Below are 21,078 nucleotides of genomic sequence, written 5' to 3'. Positions count from 1 at the left end.
GCGTTTGGAAACAAAGATGAAGTTCTCAAGGTGAACGCATACCTTCACTCTAGGGGTCAAACAACTAAACATCAAGTCAGGAATCTTGGTGTGACACTAGAGTCAGACCTTAGTTTCAGTAGTCATGTCAAAGCAATAACTAAATCAGCATACTATCATCTGAAAAATATAGCAAGAATAAGATGCTTTGTTTCCAGACAAGACTTAGAGAAACTTGTTCATGCTTTCATCACCAGCAGGGTGGATTATTGTAATGGACTCCTCACTGGCCTTCCCAAAAAGACCATAAGACAGTTGCAGCTCATACAGAACGCTGCCGCCAGGATTCTGAGCAGAACCAGAAAATATGAACATATCACACCAGTCCTCAGGTCTTTACACTGGCTCCCAGTTAAATTTAGGATTGATTTTAAAGTATTATTACTGGTATATAAATCATTCAATGGCCTAGGACCTCAATACATTGCAGATATGCTCACTGAATATAAACCCAACAGATCACTCAGATCATTAGGATCATATCAGCTAGAAATACCAAGGGTTCACTCTAAGCATGGCGAGTCCGCTTTTAGCTATTATGCCAGCCGCAGCTGGAACCAGCTTCCAGAGGAGATCAGATGTGCTCCTACTGTAGTCACATTCAAATCCAGACTCAAAACACATCTGTTTAGCTATGCATTTACTGAATGAGCACTGTGCCAATGTTCGTCCGACTGTTTGTACTGTATTTTATTTTGTATTCTTCTAAACTGTTTTAACTATTCTTATTTCTTTTTATTATTTTAATTTCTTCTATGTAAAGCACTTTGAATTGCCATTGTGTATGAAATGTGCTATATAAATAAACTTGCCTTGCCTTGCCTTGCCTAAATATTTTGAAGGTAAAAAAGTTATTTGGCTAAAGATACTTGGTTAAAAGATAAGAAAATATACATTTTGAAAATTAAAATACCAACTGATTTGTTTTGGTAAAGCATATCTAGTTGTGTGGCTACAATGATACCTTAGAATAATTCTTTATTATGAAAATACTGCTTAAAACTACTGATTAGAATAAAAATGGAAACCTTGTAATAGCAGTAATGTGTTTATCTGAGGTGAATGTGAATAATTTTGTTTGGCTGTCAACTCAAATAATAATCTTGTATTTGTCATCTCTCTTTTGAGGTTTTTCACCTGTTTACTGCCAACCAAAGAATGGTAAATAAAAGACAAACAACTGATTCCATGGCTGTTTATTGAGTGAAATCCAGTTAAGATCTTCATGTGGAGGGACTGTCCTTTTCAAGTGGGGAATTGCACAAAAAATAGATCACAACTTGACATTGTGTTTGGCTGACACCCATAGACCCAGGATGGCTTGAGGGTGAGTAAATTATGGAATAATTTTCATTTTGGGGTGAACTAACCCTTTAAGGAACATAAAACAGTATGTTTTATTGATTATTCAACTGAATGATACAAATTTTACATACCGGCCCAATAAATACAGCAAAAGTAAATAGGATTGAAGCCAAGAATGACACTATTAATCTTGTCTTCTGAAAACGAATGACCACAGCAGGAAGAGATGCCTTCTCCAGGCCCACACGGGCAACTTCTTCGTCCCACAGTCTCTGGAACCTGAACACAACAGAAATCACAACCCGTTTTCATTTTTTGAAGATAGCTGTTTTTTGCCCACAAATACTGTACATTCTTCAAGACTCTTCCTGGCTTCAGAAAAACATCCTTAGACCTCGAGTTAACGTGTGACCAGTGTTTTTTGGTTCGCCAAACTCATCCTGTCGAGACTTCTTGAACTAAGCTAAGATTTAAATGAAAAGATTATGAAGAATACCTCTCTCCATTGATGTGGGCTCCATCATGAGGCGAGAGCGAGGGAAAGTCCTCATTTAACCGATTCCTAAAGAGCCTCCACATCATGGGTGTCATCCATGCAAATGTTGTGAAGGAGAAGAAACCAGCGTCATAAACTGGGTGTGAGCTGTGCAAAGTTAGAAAATGTACATTTGACATTACATTATGAATTTATCAGACATTTGGAGATTCAGAAATGTCACGTGAATAACAGACTTGTTGATAAAAACAGAAAAAAATTGAGCATTAGCAATCATGAAAACAAAGGATCATTTTGGTTTTTCTCAGATCTCTTGATGAAATGGACAGATCACTTTCATTACTGAAATCAAAAATATATGCTTATAATATGTAAAGACCACTCATTGGCCCAGCGGTCTGGGCGAAGGAATAATGCGTGTGTGTCTTTTCAGCGCTCCAGTGAAGTTCACTTAATTTATTAGAATTTAGTGTCAATATTACTTTAGCTCTGTGCTTAATCTGACTCAAATTTCAAATAATAATCAAATTTAGATTGTGTTTCTCATTAGAAAATAATAATAATAATAATAATAATCGTGGTTACAGGCTCCCAAAGTCTGCTCTGCCACTTGCCCTTAAATACTCAGACCAGAACAAAGGGGTTATACAATTTTTTTTATTTTATTTTTTAGTTTGTTCTGGGTCAATTCCTGTTCCCCAGGGGGTAACACCTGGTTTCGGGAGATATCTTGAAGAGACATCACCCAGAGAGGAGAACAGGTCTCCTAAGTTCTCAATCTTTCTCATTAAACCAATGACTGCAATGAAATTAGACCATTTTACCAATCGCACTGAGACATTTAAAATGATGTCAAATGTAGTAGTAGGGAATTCCCCTTTCCCTTGTTTTGTGTTCATTACCCTTATATGGTAATGGGTGGATGAGGTGTAATAGCAAATTTCAATTTTCAATGAGAAACACAGCATCAACAGGTGTAAGAAGCATTAAGAGGCAAAATTGTAATAAAGAAGAAAAGGCTTTATTCTCTGAGGATTCTTTTCACAGACCGCAGCCACCCAGCCATGAAAAACAGACAATCCTACTGACATAATAAAACTGAGACATTTTATACAGGTTTCTGACATTCTTGACTCCTCCTTTCCCAGTCTCTGTAAATTTCCTTAAAGACATCTTATATCTCAAGCTAGTATGGACTGGTTCTGATCCAAACAGTTAGAACAGATCAATGTCACAGAACTCTCACTATTGACAGTAGACCAGCATAACACAGGGAGGGTGCACGGCAAAAGGGAACGTATCTTCCACACACACAGCAATTCCACTTCAAGCATATAATGTGGGGGAAACGTCAATCCTAGGCACTGCAAACTCACTTCACAAAATGCAATCTAAAGCCAGCACTCACCCTTTGGTCTCTGTGCGAGGGGGGTGTGATCATCAATACTGCTGAGAATGTTTTGGGATGTTTTTCTTCACATACGGCAGAATTCGCATCACCATTTTTAATGGAGGGGGAGATAAGAGACCGGTAATGAATCAATACAATCCACTCAGTGATATTTATGATCGTGATCCAAACACTCCCAGCCACATCCAATTCAGTGTCAAATACATGCAATTACGAGTCTCAGTTACTTAGCTCTTCTCCAATGCAAACGGGGTATTTCACTCTCCCTCTGTTGTCCTCAAGTCTCTCATCAAGCCAACACTCTCCTCTTCATTCACCAGTACTCCAATAACTGCAACCGCCCAATAAAACGACTTCTCACGGGGGAGAAAGACCAACCACAACCACCTCTCTCTCCTGCTTTTTATCCTCTCAAATGCTAACAGGGCTTCTTCCAAACTCTCCGAGTAAATTCCCCACACCTGTTGCCAATCTGTTGGGGTTGTCATGACAACAGACGCACACACAGGCCCGGGGACGGAGTTTCACTCACAAGTGTCCCACCAGAAACACTGCTTCAGCGGGAATAAGCTCCACATGCTTTTTGTCACATCGTGACAAAAGCTTTAAGGTAGGCGATCGCAATGTTGTGATGTGGGTTGTATGGGGTTAGTCAAGTTTAATGGGGTTTATTGTGTGTTTTAGCTGAACATTCGCGAGTGCATCCTGACATCGTGATATGTGTGGTTCGTGATGTGTGTGTGATTCTCGTGTGGTACGTATGATTTAGTAAATGTTTTATATCCCTTGATTGAAGTAACGTTAGACCCTTATCTGAGTGTTATGTTTTGTTTTGCAGTCTCCCGCGTACAACGTGATTAACTCAGGTCGTGCTGCTGTTTTTCGTGACTAGATCATTCCTTTGTCCTTCGTGGACGGATAGTTTTTATAACTTTATTAGTTTTTGTGTTTTGTTTTAAGTTAATGGTTTGGGTTATTTTGTTACTTCTTTAATGACGTTGGTTTGACCAGTGTGATTTGGGCCATAGTGGTCGTGTGGTGTAATTGTATATCAGCGTGTAGTGTCTAACACCTGTTGAGTATTTCGGGGTCCTCGACGAGGTAGGACAGATTATTATCCGTGCACCAACTGATCTGGTCCATCATATTTGTGTCTGATGTGATTTGATGTGATTTATTTATTTATTTATTTTATTTTTTTTTGTATCGCACCCACTAATCTTTCTTTTTTTTTGAGTTTTATCTCAGCTTTTGTCTTAGCAGGAAATTCAAGTCTTATAAATATGTTGAGAATCTGTTTTACTGTGAGCCAAAATGGAACGGAATGAGGGCTTTCAAGGTACTTGTGCTTCTTAGGGGGAGGTTCTGCTTCCCTGTAATCTAGAACTGGAGGATCTTCAGGAAAGGCACTCGTGACTGAAGATGATGCTGGTGTCCCCATAGCACAGTCTCTTCTTTGTTTCTGCACAATAAGATAGATATGGAAAAACAAAGAGATAAATATCATAAAATAAAAGGAACTGTGAGACAATAGAAAATGAGTCATAAAATATCTCATAACAGCACAAATGTTGTGACCGTGTGATGGCCAGAATTTAAGCCACACAATTCTTAATATTCATCTTTGCATTGGATCAATAAATAAAAGGACATTACTATATTGATTTGGTTTAAGATCTTTATTTGTCATTGTACTGAGTCAGTGCACGGGCTTAGTTATTTGGCTTAAGGTTAAAACATTAAAACCAGTTAAAATTCCTCTTTGGCTAAAATGTGATTTATAAAAACAGCTCAAACTGTTAAAGTTCATTGTGTAATTAAGATGACTTGAAATGTTTAGTACTTGGTGTGTTGTGGCAGTGGACCAGCCGAGTGTGCCCGTGTCCGAGTGTGCCATCAAATCCGATGCCCGTGGCTGCCTGTACGAGCCACAATACAGCGATGAACAGATGCGGATGATGGAGGAACAAGAGGCGGCCGGAGCAGCTGCGGCTCAGGAGTGGCCTCATAGGGCAGCGAAGCAAGTGCATTCTGGGAGTTGTTGTCTTTCATCCACATGTGCTAAAAATACATTTTCTGGCTTTTCTCAGTCTAGAAGCTCCAACTTCTAAAATAATTTCACATTTCTACTACATAAATGACCCAATTTAAATACACTTTCATCTTCCCAACGGTGAAATATCCCTTTAATAAAACTAACAGATGAATAAGAAAGAATGAGACCATGGAATGTGTCAATAACATGTACAATAACTCACTGTTTCTGCTTCTGTTTCACGTCAGAGATGAAAATATTGTCCACCCTGAAAGTCTAAATGTGGACCTAAACAAATGAGTGATGAGGATGTGTTAACATGCAAATGTGTTCATGCTCTATAGACTAAGAACAGCAGGAGTATGACACGAAACACAATATGAATTTTCTAAATTAGACTAATTCTTAAAAATGTAACAATGTTTTAATGAACACATTCCAGCCAATCACAATCAAGTATTTAGACAGAGGAAATAAAGACGTTTATTCTGAAACAGCAGAAGAAGATGATATTATTTCAGTGGGATAATGAGACTAATAATCTTTACTAACATTAGAGATGGACTTTATCTCGTCTCTGTTGTGAATGTGACGGGTCTCAGCTCTCAGAAGAGGAATAAAAGAAGCCTATAAATGAGCAAAAACGTTTATATTTTTTTCCCAAAGAAAAAAAGAATTGTCTTCCCTTCCTCTTCATGTTGTCTTTTTTAATGCCCCAAACTCTCTCAGTATTCAAACTTTAAAGGCTCTCAGAAACCAGTATCACCAGTCCTCACTAATGAACTCAACCCTTCTCAACATTTACAACATTTGCAAATTCTTTTTAACACTTAATTAAAAGCACCATCATTACTAGTAAACTGTGTTACATATATGTATATGCCTATAGGCACTGCTGTACACACACTTAGAGGATTATTTAAAAATGCAAAGCTTTGAGAATCGAAATAAAGCTCTGTAAACACTTGCATTTTCACAACACCATAAGTGTGTCAAATTAGGCGATCAAAAGTTCTACACACACTTGATCACTTGGGCAAATACAAGGAAAAGTCTATAGTAGACAAATGGTGAAGTGCAAAGATGGCAAGTGTGGACGACGATATTAAGATGATCAGGGATGAAACACGAGTTATGCAGTCCAGCAATATCACTGAAGCTGCTGTTTAGTTGTGAATGTCCAAATATTAGAATGTTCAAATAATTTTTTGATTCCATAAGGTCCATATTATAGACTAATACTGACTGACACAGAAGTCATTATGCAAATAAAGGGAAAGACAAGGGTGGACAAATACACAGATAAGGAGGAAGTAAAATATGAAATAGGGGTTTTCAGATTAATACACAAATGATGTGATGAGCTGAATGAGGGATGAGAGCAGATATAATAATAGCGTAGTGTAAATCTGCAGACAGAAACATCAGACTCAGGACAGAAACACACGACCTCTAAAGTAAGAACATGTTCATTCTTCAAACACAATTACACTTTCAGATGTTAATATTGTCTGAATGATTGCTAAAACTACTATTTTTTTTTATTAATTAATTATTTACTTTATTTTTAATTACATGATCATGATTTATTCATATTTGGGATTTTTAATGTGTTTTTCCTCAGAAATGGACCAAACTCTATATTTGATTCTTCTTCTCATTGGTGAGTGTGTTTGGTGTATTATTTATGGTTTATAGTTTCATCAGGTTTGACCCTGTTATGAAAAGCATTAAATCAAACGCTCTCTTTCACAGCTCTCTGCTCCGTATCTGAATGTGTTCAGCGTCAGTATCACTTTATAAACGAGAGGAAGAACTGGACTGAAGCTCAGAGATTCTGCAGAGAGAATTACACAGATCTGGCCACCGTTGACAACATGAACGACATGAACGAGCTGAAGAAGAGTGTGAATGGTGGAGGTGTTCAGTATGTCTGGATTGGGCTGCAGAGGAAATGGCAGTGGTCTTCAGGTGAACCTGCGCTCTATCTGAACTGGAGATCTGGAGAACCTGAAGGCAGAGATTATTGTGGAATGATGTCAAATGGACAATGGGAGGATTTGCCATGTAGTTATACTCGTCATTTCATCTGCAACAAAAGTAAGTGCAGCTATTTAAAATTACAATAACCGTTCATATGAACTTTCATGTTCATATTCATGTCATTTCACAGTTATGCCACATTGTTCATCAGTGTTTCAAAGCACCAAGTCACCACTTTAGTTGAGGGGCCACACACATGATGAAGTCATTGATAGATAATGCTTAGTTAATGCTTTGCAAACAATGTACTGTGGACACACATGGACTTTGATCTTAACTTGCAACATGATCTCATGAGAATCCGTGTGTATTTTTACGTAAAGTGTAGTTCTACCATACATAGCCTACATTTACTTACGTTTTATACACACAGAAAAGTATAATACTGACGTATTTACAGCACTAAAACATATAACATTTACGTATTGACAGCACAAAAACTTAATTTATTTACGTATAAACAACTCATACAAACAGCGACGTACAAATTTGTGTATTCCTATTTAACTTATGCATATTAAAATCGTGGCATTAATGTTTTGACTCTATTGCATTCAATTGTCTTATCAATTAAATTTTCAGTCGCATTTATTAATACAGTTTAATGTTACTCATATAATAACGTTACTCATAAATAATAACATTTCGCTCTGTTCGTGCCTTCTGCTGCAAACTCGTTTCGGAGGATTAGCCTACATGGTGTTAAACAAGAATACACCTTAAAACCTTAAAAATACCTTCTTTAATCGTTTAACCATTTTGTAATATTTGGTTTATTTACCGTGAGACACAAAAGGCGTTTTCTCCTATAGACCCATAATACACTAAAACACAACATAAATTCACAAAAGAAATCAATTTTAGTAGCCCATCTGTAAAAAAGCTTGGAGTCATTATTGATAGTTCTTTTAAATTAGAGAAACAAATTAGTTCAGTAGTTAAAACAAGCTTTTTTCAGCTTAGACTGTTGGGGAAAGTGAAGCTGTACCTGCCGCAAAGTCAACTAGAAAAAGTTGTACATGCCCTTATTACAAATCGCTTGGACTACTGTAACTCTTTATACTATGGCTTAGATCAGTCGTCTATTCACCGTTTACAATTAGTACAAAACGCAGCCGCTCGCCTGTTGACAGGGAAAAAACGGTTTGATCATATTACCCCGGTACTGTCGTCCCTCCACTGGTTGCCTGTTGCTTTCAGAATCCATTTTAAGATTTTATTATTTGTTTTTAAATCTTTAAATGGATTAGCACCATCTTATTTAGCGGATTTGATGACTATGCACACCCCAGTCAGAGCACTTAGGTCAAATGACCAGCGACTTCTAGACTGTCCTAGATCTAGACTGAGAACCAGAGGAGACAGAGCATTTTCTGTTGCAGGACCTAAGCTATGGAATGCTCTTCCCCTTAATATTAAGGAAGCTAGCTCTATTGAGTCATTTAAATCGCTCTTTCTTTTTTGAAAAATTTTTTAATACAATATGAGCTGTGACGTTGTGATGTTTGATTGTAAAAATGTTAACATGTGTTTTTAACTATTACTATTATTATTGGGACATTTTGCCTATGTAATTGCTCTCTTTGATTAATTAGTATGTTTTTATGTTTGGTATGAATTTCTGTACAGCACTTTGTGGCAGTAATGACTGCTTGGAAATGTGCTTTATAAATAAATTTGACCTTGACCTTGACCTTGACCTATTAGCTTAATGTGGTACAAATCTTTAGAATCCATACGTTGTTTGCAAGAAACAGATCCAAATGCAGCCCTTTATCCAGCGATCTTCATTTCTCAGCGGACACCGTAAATGTCAAATCCAGCGCTCGTGGTGAATTCAAATTCAAAAATTGGACCCGAAGCGTTACGACATGTTTTACGGCAGTGATATCAAATGCTCATTGGCTCTCGCATGCTTCGTCACAGATTGCGACATGCCGTGTTTAAAGGGGCATTTCACCCATTTGAACATTGTTTTTTATTTAAAGTGGGTCATATATGTAGTCGAAATGTAAAAGAAATTTTGAATTTGGTGCCTTTGTGACCGAGAAAAGACAAAAAATAACTTCAGGACGCATTTGTATGAAAGACAACAACTCCCACAATGCACCACATTGCACAGCTCCGCAAGCCACTCCCACTAATCCAGAAAGCGAAATCACTCTTCCGTCTACAAGGCTAGCTACCACCAGAGCTTGAAATTCATTTCACATTCACACAAAATGTCTAGTTAGTTGGCGAACTCATTACTCCTCGTTTGTATTTCTTTCGAAAAGGTGAATTATTGCATGGTACCTGGATGTTCAGTCAGAACATATGCGGTGCGAAACTAGGATAGTTCTCAACACAAACGTCCGTGTCCTCGTCTGATTCAGAGATTTCGTCCAGGAGAAATTGTCATTGTTGAAATTCTTTGCCACAGACGGACTCTATCTCTGTGTTCGTAGCGGTTCGTAGTTGCATAGTGAGATCACCGGCGCCACCAGTCCGCCCTAACCCGAGCCAGTCCGGGCTCCTCGTCCGCGGCAGGCAGGTCTTCTGCCTCGGCTGCTCTTCGCTATAATGCGGCTTGTAAAGGTAGCCACAAACACCTGATTCAAGCATCAGACTTCCGAAATCCTCTTCCTCTATATAATATTGAGCACTCTCCTCCGCTATTGTCATAACTTTACATCTGTCTCCACAGCGCCTGTTAGCTTAGCTTCCAAACAAGATGGAGGATATTGCTTTCAGTTTCAGAGAGTAAAGTCCCACCCACTGATCTGTAATAGGTCTGTAGCGTGAGCGGGTCCCGCCCCCTGGGAAAGATGAGGAACGAGTGCTTGTAGTCTCAACAGAAATCCCCCCCTCTTACACAATGACGATTTTTGCGTCATTGTAGGAGGAAGTGTAAGAGGTAAATAACGGATTTCTCCCGTCTCAGGGGAAAATGAGAGAGTGTTGCACGACCATTCAATAGTATGACTGGGTTTCTAACAATGCAAAGCTTAATGCAAATGGGTGAAGTGTCCCTTTAAGTTGGTGTACTACAAGAAATGGAGAAAGCGCGCGCGCCTTCACAGAGCGAACAGCAAACCGAAACCGGATTAACATTTTCATGGATTAATAACTTAAATTCTGCTCTGTAACGTTACCTCATACAAAACTATTATATACTGCCAGAGAGGACTGCGACACATCGTCATGTGAACGACTTTTGGTACCGGTTTTGACATTTTCTCACTAAATAAATTATTGTGATTGTCTGTCTGTTGTTTTAATTTATAATTGTAGCCTAGGCTACGTAGGTTTAAGAAATTGTTAGGGTTAGGGGTAGGGGTTAGTGGCTCAAACTATCTTTTAAAACTGCCATTTCCCTACACAGATCTGTCCATTACGTTTTATCCTTTTAATATTGTCTATAAAATGGGTATGTTTATGTGTGGGAGTAGGGTTAAGGGATCTTACATTTATAATCTATAAAATGGTCAAAGGGAAATTATACAGATATCTTTATGATATGAAATATTCGTAAATAGTTGAACGTACGTTTTTTAGCTGTAAAATCGTAATAATGTTACGTTTAAACTTTGCAGTTCAGCATATCCAAACGTACAAAAAAAGTACGCTTTCTATCTTTGAAAATTACGTATTAATACCTGCGTATTAACAATGAGACCACAGGCTGTAACTTTACTGCTTTATTCTGAAACGGTATAAACCAGTTAAATCAACAGCTGGAAAGAGCTGAGAAGGAATGCAGTACATACACCATGAACTTTATTTGAAGTGCCTGTATATCTGAAAACTCTTTACAAAACCATAAAGCTGTTTGACAATTTCATGATATTGAGGAGTCACATCAGTAGCTTTATACATTAAAAGGTGACTCTTTACCCAAAAAGAGATCAAGCTGTTTGTGAAACATTTTTTTTAAGCAGCTTTATGGTTTTTAACTGGTTTATACCGTTTAAGAATAAAGCAGTAAAGTTAAGATCAAAGTCCATTTGTGTCCACAGTACATTGTTTGCAAAGGCTTGAACTTTCATGTTCATATTCATGTCATTTCACAGTTATGCCACATTGTTCATCAGTGTTTCAAAGCACCAAGTCACCACTTTAGTTGAGGGGCCACACACATGATGAAGTCATTGATAGATAATGCTTAGTTAATGATGACTACTGTATTTGAATGCCAACAGAATTCATATGTTATGAGCTGTGATTGGCCAATTTTGGGGTCTGTCCGTTTACCTGCAGGCTATGAAGAAGACATGAACATGCTTGGAAACTCAGATCATAATTCAGAAAAAAAGTTCTCACATTAACTGATATACTGTTCTAGCCTGTATGCATGCATTAGATAATGTGGATTTTTGTACATTCCTTTAATAATTCGAAGAGTAGTCTTGCATGCATGAATTAATGCTTTTTTATGCTTGAATTCATGATGATTCATGTACCATAACCATAGCTTTATCCACAATGGGTGGTAAAGACCAATTTTTTTTGTGAACAGAGAAAACATCATGATCATGCGTAATAAATCATAATTCATGATGATGTACTAATCTTAATGTTTTAATTAAGGTGTTGTTCATCCATGAAGTCATGAATGAAAAACGTTGAACTCGTGTTAGTTCCTGATGATTCATGAGATATTAATGCATGAATGAATGCATATTTCATGCATGAATTTATACAATAATTCATGATAATTCATGTACCCTTACCGTAAAGTGTTACCAACTGTTTAATCTTCAGTCATGGAGGTCTGTGCAATCGGGCCGTTTTGTCTATGGTGCACACTAGGGATGTTTGGACCCCAATATTATTATTTATTTTTAAAGAAGGTCTTAAACACTTTATTATCTTTTACCTCTATAGTTGTAGACTAAATTTAGTTTAAAGAAGATCTAGCCTACATCTCTCTTTTTCATTAATGGAGATATAATATGCCATGCTTTAGTTTAGTGGAGGATTTCTGTCCCCTAGTGGAAAACAAAGACCTTTAAAGGGTAACTAAACACTAAACCAACTTTTTTTTAGTTAATTATCTGTAAGCCTGGGGCTTTATTAGTGCTGTTCATTGATTTTTTTGATATTTGGGTTTAAAGTGTTTTAATTCTACAATATATGGTGTAAAACCGTCTCTGAGTGCTGCCCTCTTCAGGCTGAACAGTGGCTACTGCAGTTGAATTTTCCTATTGGAAGTTATGGTGGCCAGTGACATCAGAGGGAACCAGCTAACCACGCCTTTGCCTACAGAGAGATGCGTCTCAGGTGCACCGCCACCCCCCCGACTATCATCACTAAAGCTTCTGACAACTCTTTCAGTTTTTATCTAAAACATGTTCCCAGAACATTGAGTTGGAATATAGTTTATAAGAGCAGAATTATAAGCATAATGAGTGTAAAAGCGGATTGAGTTTATCTGTTCGGAGTGATGACGTTTAATCTCCGACAGCCTCTGTAGTCCCATTTAGCCACTTGTTAGCAACAGCCTTTTTCAAGACATGTACAAATCTGGAGTGGCGTAATATTGATGTATTTTATGTCGTAGAATAAAACGTGACAGTGTCTTAAGCTTGTGTTCACCACAGACCTTATTTCAGCCATTTAACCAAAATCCCATTAAAAAAAACCATTGACTTCGGGACGATGGAACCAGAAGTGCTAAAATGCTAAACTCTACAAAGTGATGTCATACTTGAGCAACTCTGTTTGCTCTTGCCACTTCATAATGTAGCTCTTTTCATGTTTTGCTATTGGATTTATTATAAAATAGCTTTAACAACAAATTATTAATGCTAATAAGTAAATAATGCAAAAAAAGTAAATTAAACAGATTTTTAAACATTACTAAAGGACACGTGTGGAAAAAATCTGTATTAAAAAAAAATCTTTAAAGCTGCTAAAATTACCCAGAAAACACAAACTAGTTTTCTTCTTCTGGTCTGTGTTGCTGTGGGTCTATTAATCTGCATTTACACTACAGCACTTAATGCACAGGTTTATTTTGACAAATGTTTTGTCCCGTCCGTCACTACGGTTATCACTGTCAATCACAGCAATTTCAGGAGTGACTGAGGAACAATGTAACGGATTCACACCCGTAATTATATATTTTTTTCTTGGCAATTTGGCGTGCAGTTTTCATACTCTACGCTTTGCATATCCTGTTTTATAAAGTCCATTCCATTTCTGGCCTCACCCTCTGTGTGTGTGTGTGTGTGTGTGTGTGTGTGTGTGTGTGTGTGTGTGTGTGTGTGTGTGTGTGTGTGTGTGTGTGTGTTTAAGTTTCCTCGAAAACTTACTTGAAATGAAATACTTCCATATTAATTAAAGTGTTTTCCTTACAAATTATATTATCAGCATAACAATTTGAGTATATGTAACTGTGTAAAATATAATAACATAATTATTGTATGTAATTCATGTAATTTGTTAGTGAATATAGAACAGACTGTGGATAAATGTCACACTTTCAATGTTGAGTCAATTTCTGTATAGATTTTTTTTTTATGAAAAAAAAAAGAAAGAAAGAAAAAAAAGGAACAAACTGATTTTTTTTGTTGTTGTTGTTTTCTTAAAGCGAACACAGGACTCGTCTTGGACAATCAGCAGAAGAACTGGAGAGACGCTCAGAGTTTCTGCAGACAGAATCACACTGATCTGGTCAGTGTGAGGAACCAGGATGAGAATCAACAGGTTAAGGATTTCATTAGTGGTCTTGGGTTATCAGGATCATGGGTCTGGATCGGTCTGGTCAGAGTCAGAGACTCATGGCAGTGGTCAGATCAGAGTGACTCCTCATTCAGATACTGGAATACTGGTGAACCTAGTAATGTTGGAGGAAATGAAGACTGTACAGTGATCAGACCAAACGCTCAGGGTCAATGGAATGACATCTCTTGCAACAACCAATTTCCTTTTGTGTGTCATGAAGGTGAGCAGATCCTCACAAACACACACACTCCATCCATCACCTCCAGATCTTAAAGCTCACGCTACATGTCTGACATGACAGTTCCCTTTCAAGGCGGTCACTTCGACATTACGTCACTGACGTATATGGGAACTCCTTCCTTCTCCATTTTCACTGAAATCTTATAGGCTAACGCCAGCTGGAGACAGCTGGCCAATTGACGCGAACATGCAAATGCTGACCGGTCCGCGGGCAGTATAAATAGCATGGGCGTGACAATACGTCAGAATCTCTTTCTTCACGCTAGAAGTCTTATCTGAAGTCATCGTGGAAGTTGCAATAGAGGTTACTCACCATGTTTCCTCCCCGCATCCGATGGCTGCTAACCTGCATGCCAGAGATATGTGCGGGTCCTATTGACTCGCTCTACCCTAACAAGGATCAACCGAGGCCGCACTCACGGATGACAAAGGCATGTGCCGGACAGTGTGCGTCCTCAGGGGAATAAACTCGGGCATCAGCGGGGATGAGGCCCACTGCCGCCAGCAGGCCGCTGGTGGGCCCTCTCCCGCCCTAAGACGAGTTGACGCTGCCCGTCGCCACTCCGGTCCTCTTCGCGGGCTCGCTAGAAGGACTCGACGCGATAGGATCTGTTGATAATACTTAGCCCGGTATCTCAGCCAGGCTACTTCAAGAAAGACTCCGTCTTCCACGACGTCCTATGGTAACTTAGTCGTGCGCAAGACGCGCGTCTAACGTTAGATAGACGAGGCAAAGGCCATGGCTCCGTGTCTAAAGAGAAAGTGCAGATGCTATGAGTCTCTAGACGCCCCGCTCTGACAATGGAAAGTGCACAGCCGCGATCCGGTGAGTGTTTACCCCCCTCCTAGTCAGTTTTGACTACGGGGTTGCGCAGTCGTTACCGCTTATGCTGTTGACGCTGGGCCTACATAACATTACATATTGATGTGCTTACAGCTTATGTTGTCAGGCTGCCCTGTATCCTTCAGTGCAACTGGCCATGCTGATTTAACTAGTACGTATTCACAGTTGTTGTCGCTACGCCACTGACGCTGTGTTTATGTACACACTGCACACTAATATGTGCTATGATTTGTGCCGTTATATATTGCCCTGTATCCTTCAGTGCCACTGGCCATTCTGATTTAACCACAGTTGTTGTGCAACGCAAATGACGCTGTGTTTACGTACACACTGCACTCTGTTATGTGTTCATGATTTGTGCCGTTATATATTGCCCTGTATCCTTCAGTGCAACTGGCTATTCTGATTCAACTATGTATTTACAGTTGCTGTGCGATGCCACTGACGCTGTGTTTATGTACACTGATATGTGTGTGTTATGCTTATGCCACGATATTGCCCTGTATCCTTCAGTGCGACTGGCTATTCTGATTACTACGTAGTCACAGTTGTTGTGTGATGCAACTGACGCTGTGTTACGTACACACTATACACTTATGTGTTAGGATTTATGCCACTATATATTGCCCTGTATCCTTCAGTGCAAATGGCTATTCTGACTACTACGTATTCACAGTTGTTGCGTGATGCAACTGACGCTGTGTTTACGTACACACTACACACTGATGTGTGTTATGAATTTTGCCGTTGTATATTGCCCTGTATCCTTCAGTGCAAATGGCTATTCTGACTACTACGTATTCACAGTTGTCGTGCGAGGCAACTGACGCTGTGTTTATGTACACACTACACACTGATATGTGTTATGATTTTTGCCGTTATATATTGCCCTGTATCCTTCAGTGCAAATGGCTATTCTGACTACTATGTATTCACAGTTGTTGTGCGATGCAACTGACGCTGTGTACACACTACGCACTGATATGTGTTACGATTACGTCGCTATATATTGCCCTGTTTCCTCAGTGCAACTGGCTACTCAGATTACTGTGTATTCACAGTTGTTGTGCGATGCCACTGACGCTGTGTTATGTACATTGATATGTGTCTATGATTTATGCCGTTATATATTGCCCTGTATCCTCAGTGCAACCGGCTATTCTGATTAACTACGTATTCACAGTCGATGTCACTATGCCTCTGACGCTGTGTTTTGTACACATTAATGTAACTATGCTATCACATTGCCCTGTTTCCTTCAGTGCAACTAGCTATCCTATCTAACTGTGCATAGTCACAGTCGTCGCTACGGCGACTTGCGCTGCATCTGTGTACACACTGAAGCGTTATGCTGTTATGTTGCCCTTCAACAACTGACTATTATGTTTGAACTGCGCATATTCATGCAGTTTCGGTCGCTTCGACGACTTGCGCTGCATTATACACACGTTTTAAATGTGCGCACTGATGTGTTATGCTGTTATGTTGCCCTCTATCCTTCAGTGCAACAACCAGCTGTCCTATCTAACTGTGCATATTCACAGTTCTGTCGCTACGGCGACTACACTGCACTTATGTACGTACAAGGACGTGTTTTTGCTATTTTGTTGCCCTGTTTCCTTCAGTGCAAAACTAGCTATCCTATCTAACCGTGCATATTCACAGTTTCTGGATGTATGTACGTACACGGATGTGTTACGCTGTAATGCTGCCCCGTTTCCTTCAGTGCAGCTAGCCATCCTGATCTAACTGTGCATCTCAGTTTCTGTCTCTACACAGTTTCTGTCGCTATGGCGACTTACGCTGCATTTTATGTACATACATGGATGCGCTATTCTTACGCACTTGTGTTATGCTGTCATGTTGCCCTGTATCTTAGTGCAACTAGCTATCCCAGTCGAACTGTGCATATTCACAGTGTCCGTCGATACGGCGACCTGCGCTGCTTTTATTTGCACATGGATGTGTTCATGCTGCGGTGTTGCCCCGTATCCTTCAGTGCCTATACTGAGCTACTGCGTATATTAAGTTGGCGCTACAGCGACTGATGCGGTTACGTACATGTGCTACGCTGTTATGTTGCCCCGTTTCCTTCAGTGCAACTGGCTATTCTGTACTAACTCGTATACTCATAGTTCTAGCTACGGCTACGACTGTGTTTGTGTACTTACTGAGGTGCTATGCTATTATGGGGCTATTATCTAACTGCGTATATTCACAGTTGTTGTCGCTACGGCCACTAGCACTGTGTTTATGTACATTCAGTTATGTGTTAATTTGCACTTCTGTACGTCGGCTACAGAACATCGGCTATGTTCCTCAAGGGAGTGTCAGTTTCCTCGTGACCCCCTTACTGGCCTATCATCCCCGGTTCATGGACCTGAGAGAGTTATGGGGCCCCCCCATGACAGTCCCCCTCAGGAAGGTCCTGCTTCTACAGGCGATAGGCACGATTGGCACCCCAGCCGCAATCTGTGGAACCTTCTTGTGTGTCCGCTGCTGGGTCCATAGTTGAGCAAGACACTTCACACTAATAAGTGCTGAGAGCTCTCCTTGAGATGGCCTTTCCACCTGCTCTCGCCCCAGCGAAGCACTTTGGAGACCTACGCTCATTCTAAGTGAAAGATTTTGCATTGTCTCGGACCTGGTGACTGCAGTGTCACTCTCAGTCCGATACCAAGCTGCGTTCCGAAGTCGCTTACACCGTTCAGAGCACAGATTGATCCCTGCCCGCCTTCTGCTGAGCCGTCAGCCTCACGTGATGCTGATGCTCAGAGTGCTGTTGGCCCTGTAAGGGCTTTGCAGATGTGCGTGGATCACTAGGCAGCAGTCTGACTAGCTGTTTGTGTGCTTGGTGGATGGTACTAGGGACGTGCTGTTTTATACTGAGACTTTCTCACTGAATTCGACGCTTGCAATGCTGGCTTAATGCCCACGGATTTAGGTATGCTGGCTGTCTTCTCAGAACACGTTCGCCAGGGTTTCAAGTTTGATGCACTGCCTATAGCGTCGTGGGTTCGGTGAGTTTTATTCATGTACTCATGAACTGTTAACCACCAGCTGTGCAGTAGTCTGCATTATGCAGAGTTACCATTGCTGCTAACTCTGTGTTATGACTGTTACATAGCTGTTCCGCATTACGCAGTAGTTTTCAATGTCTGTTAACTCTGTGTATGGCTAAGGTTATGCAGCTGTCACCGCTATTGCCGTCGACACTGTGTTAACTCGTGCTTGAGTGCTTATGGTATTGTGCTGCCCTGTCCAGTGCAGCCTTCGCTTCATTGCATTGGATATGCAACTTGGTAAGGTCGGAACAGACGTTTCTTGGTCTAGTTTCGCCTATCAGTTCGAGTGCTCCTAGCGGCGCTGCTGGCTTAGAACTGTTGTCTCGTGGGAGTGTAGCTTGACCCCGTTCAGGGCTTATCTTCACTGCGCTCATGGCGGGATTCTATACAGTTCCCATATACGTCAGTGACGTAATGTCGAAGTGACCGCCTTGAAAGGGAACGTCTCCGGTTACTATCGTAACCTCGGTTCCCTGAGAGGCGGGAACGAGACATTACGTCAGCCGCCGTGCTCGCCGTTTGATCAGCTGTGCTAGCGTTCAGTCTTGATTCTGACGTATTGTCGCGCCCATGCTATTTATACTGCCCGCGGACCGGTCAGCATTTGCATGTTCGCGTCAATTGGCCAGCTGTCTCCAGCTGGCGTTAGCCTATAAGATTTCAGTGAAAATGGAGAAGGAAGGAGTTCCCATATACGTCAGTGACGTAATGTCTCGTTCCCGCCTCTCAGGGAACCGAGGTTACGATAGTAACCGAAGACGTTTTCCGGTGTCGTCTCCACAGTGTTTGTTCTGCATGTTGTTTTTGACCAGTCTCTCTCTAGTTTTTGCTTGTGGTTTGTTTTGTGTCCAGATAAACTGATTCTGATCAAAGAGACTCTGACGTGGCCTGAAGCTCTGAGATACTGCAGACAGAATTATACGGATCTGGTCTCGGTTCATTCAGAGGAGATGCAGCGTCGTGTGATGAATGTGGTTAAACGTGCGTCTACTGAGGCGGTGTGGTTGGGTTTACACAACTACTGCCAAATGAACATGTGGCTCTGGTTGAGCGGAGAGACCGTGTGCTATCAGAACTGGGCTCCAGGGAACGGAACGACACCGGAAGACTGCAGCCTTACGAAGAGAAAAGGAGCAGTTCAGTCTGGAGGAGATCAGCGCTGGATCAGCCTTCCTGAGACTCACAAACTCAACTTCATCTGCAGCAGATCTGAGGAGTGAGAAGACGTCAATGTTTGTGTGTTTACTTACATTCACTGTTTTCATTCTTTATTTCTCTTATTTACTTTCATGTTTTTTTTTTCTTTTAGTAATTTCTGAGTGAATCTTCTATTTATATTTTACTAGTCTGTATTATTTCTCTGTGTTAATTATCATAACATAATCTGATCTTATTAAAGTTTTCTGACATCATTGAATATTATTTAGATGTCTAAAATACTAACACAATATATGTGTGTTTTGAGAATCTCTTTGCATATCTGGTATATTTATGTGTCTTTATGTTTTTCACTAATCTTATCTGCATCAGAAACTGTTGAATATGGTTCTGTGAGCAGCGGCTCTTAAAAATAATCATTATTTGTGTCTCAGGAGAATTAAATTTGGTTTATTCTTAGAAAGGCAGAAGTGAATTGATGTCACAATAAACTGTCAAATAAATAGTAATAAATATGTAAAATGTATATGTGATTGTTGGTGTGTTTGGTTGATATTTAGGATATGATGTCACTTACAAAACATGCATATTTCAGTTTCCTGGAATAAATTAGTGGTGTGAATATTTGGGTCGACAGCGAATTGATTTGATTCATGATTCATAGTTTTTCGATTCAGGAGCAATTTTTGCAAATTCAGAATAATTAGTAATTAGTCCCTTAATGTGTCTTAGTCATGGTGTGAATCACAGAAACCTTCAGTGGGTCAGAGAGTCAAAATCAAAACCCTTTTATACATTGATAGATCATGTTAGTTATTAATGACGCGACATCACTTTATTTTATTAGCCAGACTTCTACATGTCTAATAACTTTATTTGTCCATAAAGCTTCATTTATTATCTTCTTATTTGTAAAACAAACCAGTTGAGTTTTTGCAAAATTGGGTGAACTTTTTTTCCCTCACAAAAAACAAAACAAAAAAACATCTCAAAAATGATAATAGTGGAAAGGGTAGTTTAGAGGCAAGATCTTTCATCACTTCTAACTCACTGCCATCTTTTTAGAGAAGAAATGAACATGATTTTGGATTTCTAAAAGAGGGACGTCAATGAAAATTACTCAGACACTCTGTGTAGTGATGGGAAGTTCGGATCATTTTACTGACTCTCTCGTTCTATCTCGTTCATCAAAATGAACGAATCTTTATTTGAGTCATTTCGTTCATTTAAGTGGCTTTAAATGTTATACTTTTAACAGCCAAATTCCCCGAAAACATCCACCTACGCAATCTCGATCATATTTTGAATGAAGAAATCATTATAATGCAGCCAAAGATAATTTACAGGGAACATAAATATTTAATTTACCTTCCGAGTCTTTGGTTCATTTGTCATGTGATGTACGCAATGAACGGATCGTTCGCGAACGACACATCACTAATTCTGTGAATCTTTGCTCTTGTGATGATATTTTGAGGTTTATGAAACTAAAGATGGAGACCATGCATAAATGTTTCCTCTACTCTGGTTAAAACCACAGAGCAGAAACAGAGAAGAAGTCAAACCACAACTATGAGCTCAACTCTATTATTAGGCCTGAAGAAATGAGTTGGCTGTGAAAGCACAATCATCTTTAGGGTCATGACCTCTGTTTGGCTGGAGGTCATGGTGCAAAGGACCCTAGGTTGATTTTACTCCGAACCATCCCTTTAAACAGTCATTTTCGCACTACAA

The 21,078-nt window shown here is 39.7% G+C and overlaps 1 protein-coding gene across 1 annotated transcript; it reads left to right on the top strand.

Moving 5' to 3' along the window:
- Positions 1-4,565: 4,565 nt before the first annotated feature.
- On the top strand, positions 4,566-19,821 carry LOC311288438 (C-type mannose receptor 2-like; the record flags this gene model as incomplete). The annotated part of the gene is made up of 6 exons (XM_084405856.1): positions 4,566-4,590; positions 5,112-5,275; positions 5,631-5,646; positions 7,042-7,386; positions 13,904-14,257; positions 19,039-19,821. 6 exons carry the CDS (start codon positions 4,566-4,568, stop codon positions 19,404-19,406), a joined length of 1,272 nt encoding a protein of 423 aa, XP_084261982.1. The 3' UTR covers positions 19,407-19,821.
- Between the last annotated feature and the right edge of the window lie 1,257 nt (positions 19,822-21,078).

Source organism: Rutilus rutilus, assembly GCF_951802725.1.
Source record: "Rutilus rutilus genome assembly, chromosome: 3".
In the NCBI taxonomy this organism is placed as follows: Eukaryota; Metazoa; Chordata; class Actinopteri; order Cypriniformes; family Leuciscidae; genus Rutilus; species Rutilus rutilus.
Note: the sequence above shows the minus strand (reverse complement) of the source record. Positions and strands in the feature narration are given on the sequence as shown.